The following is an 8,462-nucleotide window of genomic DNA, read 5'->3' as shown; positions in this document are numbered from 1 at the left end:
ATATTTCTAGTTTACTCTTACTAAACGTATTTAGGTAAAACAAAAAGTCTAAAACGAAAGTTTGTTAATAATTTGTCAAATAGTGATAAACGGAATGGACCACTTGTGAAAGTGAGTGTTTAAAATCTTAAAAATTTAAGTATCTCCTGGATATTAATTCAGATATAATTAGTTTTAGCATGTTGCAGATAAAAATATAAATCTATGTCACGTAATTTTTATTCATCAAATATAAACGGCATCAAATTTGAATCGAAGTAACTAAAACTTTGAATATTCCAAAAAATTATAAAAGTCTGAAATTCAAAATAAAAGTCATCGTACATATTGAACGAGTTCTTGGATTTAAGCAATAAATAAAAATCAAAATAAATTATTTTGAACAAATTTAATTATACACGTCTTAATTTTCTTCTTTTTTCATTCAAACAATTTAAAGAATAAAAGTTAAAATTTAAAATAATATATAAAACAAGAAATGGCAACTTTTTAATTTAAAAAATGGCATTATCATAATTTTAAGCATTATTGAATCAACACTGAATTATTGAATTAAATTCTTCAAGTATATCTTTAGCTTGTAATCTATACTATACAATTATTATATATGTCAATGAGAATTTTATTGAAATTTTGTTTTAATTTATATTAAAATAATATTTGGCTCCAAAATAATTCAGCATAATTCTTTATCGAGCTATGATGACTATAGACATACCGTTGAACCCCGATAAGACGATTTTCAGGGACCTGATCATAAAAGTGAAAGCGTATTATGAGGGTTAGGGACAATATTAAGGAAATGTATTACATTTCATTATATATTACACCAGAAATTGTGTATTAGCTTATGCTTATTAGCTTGACATGTATATATATATATAGGTATAATTAATATTTTTTTCTTTATATGAAAGCTAAACTCATCGACTCGAAAGTTAATCTATATTTCAAGTTAACGTATACTGTGACGAGGGTATTAATTTAGACACGTTATAATTAAAGTTTACATAATAGGGTATGTTAAACTTATGTTTCAATCAATCTTAGAGAACACAGTGTTTTCTGCGAACAACAAGGTTATAATAAGACCCTACAAGTATCTTTGTTACTACAAGGCAACACGTCAAAGACTAAGGAGGCATTAATTGGAAAATTCAAATTGGATCGAAATTAATTTGAAATATTTGTTTTAAATTATTTACAAAATTGATAATGCTATAGATAAATAGAGGCAGTTATATTTTGGTCACTACTTTACATTTATAATTCAGCGATAAAAAATGCTTTTAAATGTATTCTTTCCTAAATAATTAGTAAATTATTAGTAAAAATAAAAATAAATAATGTTAGATATTTTATAAAAATTATAATATGTTCTCAAAATATTTGAACATAATATATTTATCATCTCTAGAATTAATCACAATAGCGGTTCTTTTTACAATTTTATTTTATATTCAATGATGGTTTGTTACGAACGATACATTTCTAATTAACATATAGCGGATTAAATATTTTTTTTATATCAAATTAACATCCGTTGAATTATTACTGTTTTTTGTCGGCTACATATTTTTCAATGTGACGTTTTATTCGTGGAAACAAACTCTTTCAAATATTTTTCAAATTACTCATTGATTTCTTGCCCATATGATAAACAGATAAAATAACAGCATTACAGTTACAATTTTGTGACAACGTTTTTTATATATTTTTTATTTGATTTTGCTTTTATTTAATTAATGTTTTCATTAATTGATGTATTAGTTTCAAATGATATTCCTACTATTGCATTTTATTAATAAATTCTGACACGATAAAGATTAATGTCCATTTAAGTAATAATATGAAATATGTGCAGAAAGAAAGATTTTCACCTTGAAACACAATGCATTTCATCAAGTTCATTAGCAAAACCCTGAATAAAAATAATTACCTATGCTTGTGTTTTTTTTGTCATATATGTTACTATAAAATAATATTAAAGAATCCTATATGAGTCTCCCTACAAAAAGCAATACTTATTGAAAATATTAAAAAAACACTATATGTAAATTGAATAATTTTAAGTGTATTCTAAAATATTTAAAATTAATTCACTATCTTCTTATAATATTTTTATTTATTTTTCTAGCTTACTACATAACACAATGTTCAAGAACAGACCCTGCAATTAACACCTGTCTTCAAAAAACTGGGAATCGACTAGCCAGGTTACTTAAAAATGGAGTACCAGAATTAGGAATAGAAGAGGTATACTTCTAATTTTAATTACACTAACAAATTGAAAAAACAAACTTATATTTTTCTTGAAAATCAAATAACATTGACTTTTTGATAACTACAAACGAAACCAAGATTCGTAACATAAAGCAGTTTTATTTAAGGTAATGGTAATAAGTACTGCACAGGTAGTAACTTTTATAGGCGACATAAACTCAGTACTTTACTTCAATTTAATATATGTGAAAAATGCGTTGCAATGAGCTTATTCTACTGATATTATATATTTAACGTATTTTAACTAAGTAATTATAGAAGTTTGTTATTTAAATTGGGTCGTGAACTAATTCACAAATATTTCACAAAAAAGTGATATTTGAGTATGTAATAAGTTAAAATCTACCAATAATAATAGTTTCAAAAATACTGATAAAAACATAATAATTTAATATTTATAATTTGCTTTTTTAATATTCCAATATATGATTCTTCAAATTATGCCTAGTTAATTACACATTTTTCTCATAAATTCTAAACAAGAATTTGAATGAATTGTTTCAAATAAAATTGTAAAATATTGTTTTAATTAAAGTTCCTGATATTTATAGGTGGAACCAGTAGTAGTAGATGAAATTGGAATATCTTTGGGAGCTGGACCAGATGGATACAGAGCAGTTTTTAAAGATATTCAAGCCTTTGGTGTGAGCAATCTAACAGTCACAGGTGTCAGGTGTGTTGCATATATCATTATTTGAAAAAATGTCTTTAAATCATATATAGTCGTTAAAAAATTATTTAATTTTTAACAAAAAAAGTAGATGCTTTTAGAATTGTGGTAGTATATATAAAATTCACACATCTTCAATCCCCAATTTCGATACCTCATTCTTAAGCAACTTTGCCAAAGGTATAATATAATCTCTTATCAAAATTGAAGCCAATGATGTAAATTAATTCATTTTAAAACCTGTGTTTCTTTTCAAAATCGTTGGAAATATTCATCAGTTATTTATCATGTCAGTATAATTTGTGGCTCTATCAAAAAATACTCTATTTTTATAAAATATACCTCAGTATATTTTATAGCCGACACAATTTCGCATTTGCCCAATTTGTCATCATCGTTCACACGTCTCGTTTTCAACCCTTATCACACAATTCACATAGGAGAACTACCCTTATTCACATAGCAAATAACTCGATTGTGTACTATATTTGTATATAGTCCTGTGTACTTACTATTTCATTGAATTGTATGACTATCATCAAAGTAAAGTAATTTATTTGGAGATAAACATCAAGCTAGTAATCATATATATATATATATATATATATATATATATAAATTATATATATATACATCAGACAGCGCTATTTTTACGAAAACCATATCCCTTTCATACGACTTAGAAATCTCCAATAAATTAAAATAAATTGTTTCGATTGCAATTTATATAGGAGAAACGAGCCAGAACTTAATTAAATGATTACAACAACACAAAAATAATCCTAAAATTCCCAGACAATTTAGATTTATGCTTGTGGACCACATTAATAATTTAAAATAAAATATAGACTTTTTTAACCTGACTGTACTATAATTCGAAGAAAACATGTTCATTACATGATATCAATAAAAACATATATATTTACAAAGTTATTATAAATTTTATGAAAAGTAATTCTATACAGTTTTAGAATCTTTTGTTCGTTATATTTCTTCTTTGTTTCTCTTTCCTCTTTTGTTTCTCACACCCCTCTCCCAGTCAATTACCACACTTGCTGCGTAACCTTGATCAGTGTTCATAATGCACCGCTATTGAAAACATACAATATAGGATGGCAAATTGTGCAAAATATTTCAATATATATATATATATATATATATATATATATATATAAATTCAAATTCCCAGCACCGATAGTTTCACTCTATAATTGCAATGAATGAATAATAAGGTAATGGTCGTATATAACCTCTTCCTTCTTAGGTCGGACGTGGAATCGTTACAATTCCAGCTTACCCTAGAAATCCCCAAGATATCGGTCCAGGCTCAATACCGTTCTTCCGGCGTCCTGATACTTGTTAGAGCATCCGGAGCAGGAGATTATTGGGGCGAATATGGTGAGATATTCATTCTATAATATGTAATCGAAAACGATATTTTATTCGTGCACTGTCGAATATAATAACACTAAAAGAAATTCCATTACAATTGCACATCTGGATATTATTAGAAACATAGTAAAATAGAATTAAATTCGTTTTCGTGAAATTGTGTTTTTAAAGTTGTTAATGCAGAGTATATATTACCAGATTTTTGAAGTAAATTGGAAATAATATATAAAAGTTTGCCGGGTTTATATATGCAAATTTAGTCGATACAAAATCATGTCTGAAGTTCCTGTATTCATGATCAGAACTTTGCGCAAACTGGAAAATTATAATATTTATTATAATCTGTAATTGAAGTAATACGGTGAATATATTTTTTGATTATATACTCGTAACGCAGAATTAATCTGCAGTGTAGAACAAAAACACAAGCATATTTTTTGTAAATGAAAATGTATGTTGGTTTATTACAAAAAAAATATTTAGCGTAAAATCTGTATAATTAAAATTTTACTGGTAAAGACTTTAAATAACAGCATGGAAATTATTGGCAAATGTATTTTGATTCATTATTGCAAGAAAGAGTTTAGATGAAGTAAATTTTTAATATTCAATCAAAATATTGTTGGTGAAACTATTATTTATACGGGCACATATAGAAAATTTAATGATTAGTTATAATTCGTAAATATGAGCGTTTTTAAAGTAAAGATTGAATTTTGTTATCAATTTTTTGGCATCTAGCATATACGAATCTTTGAACTAAACACATTGAAAATTAATTTAAAACATTTAATCCTAATTTAATTTCACAAAAAAACACCAAAAATGTGACTTCCTTGAAAAATTAATAAACAAAATCGTATATTACTTATTGGTACAATTCTTCTGATCTGTTCTTTTGCAACCACAAATCAAAAATAATGTACAATCCAAATAAAAAAGCCCAAGTCCAATTTGATATTTATTTCTTTATTTCAAGCCATTAGGGAGTGATAATATTGCTAAAGAAAATTAAGTCTGGAGAAATTGATTAGAAGATTAAATGTTAAATCGAATGAAACATTTACATAATTTATAGAAGTAGTACAAATCCTCAAATCAATTAAAATCGAAAGCAAATATAAATAATTGAACGAAAATTTGTTATCCAATTAATGATAATATTTGAAAATCAGAGTGAAAATATTTTTTCAACAAAAAATTACACAAAAATGATGTGCATATTGAACCGAAAAAAAATAGAAATAGTTGTATTTATACAACGACAATACATACTTCTATTTAACATAAATTAACAGATATTTAATTTTTTTTTTTCATTTAAAATTATTACTATTTTTTGTAATTTTTTACAAATGTAAGTAAAAGTAGATATATAGTAGTAATATGGTGTTGTCATGATATATAATAATTAGCAATTTTATTCTTGACTCCTAATACTTGTTGAGTTTGATTTGACTGTTCATTTTCATGCAAAGTTTCATAAAAATCCCAGAAGAGTAAACTTGAGGTTCTTCTTGTTAGTAATAAAAATATGAACTTTGCGTTTTAGTGAAGAGATTACGAAAGCACAATTTTAGCAAAAAGAATTATTAAAAAATATGCCTTATTTGTATAAAAATTCCACGGAGATATGTATATGTTATAAAAGTTAGGAAGAATTCAATAGGAAAATTTCTGAATAGAATCCGCCGACTACAAAGAAAAATTTGTTTACGATCCCTTTACCGCAATATAATGTAAACGACGACGCTCCCCTGTATCAAAGGCGGATCTAGCACAATCTTGAGGGTTTTGCCGAAAATTTCGATAACTCCCGCGGGACCATTATTGACATCCGTTACAAACCCCCGTATTATTCTTTCTATTCCGGGCATGTTTTATTATTCACAGAGCAGTATGGACTGTAACAGACATGGCCAGGCCAATGGCCAATCGATCACAATAAAAAAAAGAGAAAGAAATGTACTAAATATCGTGGAATATTTCAATATTTCATTTATTACTTTGGGACAGACGTCAGAGCGTTAATGAAGTTATTGATTTATTTATAGGAAAATCTATCAGGAAGATAAAGTAACTAATGTATTGTAATTGATCACTGTTATGAAAAATCATTTCTAATAATAAGTGCACACAAAATTATATTTAACTGTGATTAAGTCTACAAAATCATATGTATACATATTTATAAATGTGAGTTTTTTTTTGATTTATAGATAATTTGGTCTAATACGATTAATTTAAACTTATACTCATTTAGCTCTCTACGTGTCCCTCGTAACTTTCAGGCCAAATTCTTCGAATTTTACAAAATAATTATGGCTTATTTCGTGACATGGCGCTAAAATCTTGATACTGTCAAGACCATCTTGACCATTGTCAAGGCAACCGATAAAAATATTTATGACGTTTGCTAGACATTTCAACCTGAAATAACATTTTCATTCAAAGAAGTGCAAACATTATAGGCCACTGCGACTTGAAAGTCACATATTTAATAAATACCAAAAAATTGTTCAAACATTTTTTATTTTTCATATGCATATGCAGGTTTATAATTACTAAGATTTTGATCCTCTAAATTCTTTATATTATTTGTTTTGTGTCATTAATGTAGTAGATACATATTACTAAAGTAGCAATTTTTAGTTTATTTTTCTATACTAAGAAATATTTTCTTAATTACATTATTTTTGCACTACCGAACAATTTTAATTCATCAGAACAACTAATTAACTTAATTTTATTTATTATCAAATAATTTGAAAACACTTGAAATAATGTTCTAGAACTTGAGTTTTTGTTGATTTTTAATAAAAAAATTATATTATTTAAGCAATCAGAAATACTGATAGACTTCATTGGGCTAAATTGACTCTATATAACAAATATCTATAGTAAAAAATCTCAATGATGTTCTCTCAGATCACTGCGTTAAATTTTTGTTAGTTTAGTAAAATGCATATAAAATTTCAATAAAGAAAACACGTTATTCTCTTCCTAATTACTTAAAAAAAATACTACAAAATGTTGAATGCATTGCAAATGACTATGTTTCTCGTAATTTGGATTCAATTTTAGTATTTTTGAAGTACTGATATATAAAATCAAATATGAATTATTTTAATGTACCTCAGGGTTTCATTTCACAAATCTGTGTATTTTTAAGAAATTATTTTTTCATTTATGATATAGTTATATCAGAAGATCACTATACTAATTAGTTACTAAATACACAGTTTGAATCATGTTTAAATATTCGGCATAATACCTCCAAAATTCTTATATTTTTTTAAAACTTTTTTTTCTTATTGATATTAATATCAATATATTAGAGGACCAATAGCACTAATAACATAATTAGTGTTGATTTTAATATTTAATTTTTTTATTTTAATTTTTAATATTTAATTTGATGATCCAAAATTATATTGATATTAGATATAAATAATGTGGAAAGTTCTTAAACTTTGGAATTTATTCAAATCATATTGAATCTATGTAGAGTATTTTTTTCAGTTACCAGAATGTAAGTTTGGCACGTGGTGTGTAAAAATTCAATGTGACTTTGCAAATGCGATATAATAAAAATGCGTGTATTTTTTTCGCAAAAATATTTTTCCACCCATGATATCCATACATAAGATGCAAAACAAAATATGTCCGCGTATATATTTCAGTTTCAGTTTGTGTTTGACTTGTGTTCTTTCGTTCCTCAGAGGGTGTCAAGACGAAAGTTTATTTCAGAGCCGCGCCGCTGCGCGTTTCTGATGACGGCAACACTATTCTTAAGGTCGAGCAAGTCAAGATGGATTTCAGCGTGAGAGATATTAAAATGGGTGTTGACAACGTGGCCAACGGGAACACGATATTACGTGAGTATTTCAGATAAAACCCTTTTAGGATCTTGGAAGACATTTTATAATATATCTACATACATTACACCAACATATATCCAAGAATATTGGTGTATGTAAGGTAGCAAAGCACCTCACTACTATATAATATAAACACATTATCTTTAAAAATATGAGCACACGTGTACCTTGTTTTTGCACTACATAGTTACATAATAATCCAGATACATACGTTTTTATCGTTAGTTTTAATATGT

General features: G+C 26.2%; 1 protein-coding gene across 1 annotated transcript in view; it reads left to right on the top strand.

The window, feature by feature from the left end:
• The first annotated feature begins 702 nt into the window (after positions 1-702).
• Positions 703-8,462, top strand: part of LOC113370277 — a 9,367-nt gene continuing 1,607 nt past the window's right edge. The window contains exons 1-5 of the mRNA XM_026610948.1: positions 703-781; positions 2,138-2,256; positions 2,835-2,956; positions 4,218-4,351; positions 8,068-8,223. Of these exons, the coding sequence (XP_026466733.1) occupies positions 703-781; positions 2,138-2,256; positions 2,835-2,956; positions 4,218-4,351; positions 8,068-8,223 (610 nt within the window). The remainder of the gene's footprint in view (positions 782-2,137; positions 2,257-2,834; positions 2,957-4,217; positions 4,352-8,067; positions 8,224-8,462) is intronic.

This window comes from Ctenocephalides felis, unplaced genomic scaffold (genome assembly GCF_003426905.1).
Source record: "Ctenocephalides felis isolate EL2017-DRISC unplaced genomic scaffold, ASM342690v1 CF-g0.4_SCAFFOLD_01492, whole genome shotgun sequence".
Taxonomy (NCBI): domain Eukaryota; kingdom Metazoa; phylum Arthropoda; class Insecta; order Siphonaptera; family Pulicidae; genus Ctenocephalides; species Ctenocephalides felis.
The sequence above is the reverse complement of the archived record's forward strand: the minus strand, read 5'-3'. Positions and strand labels throughout refer to the sequence as shown.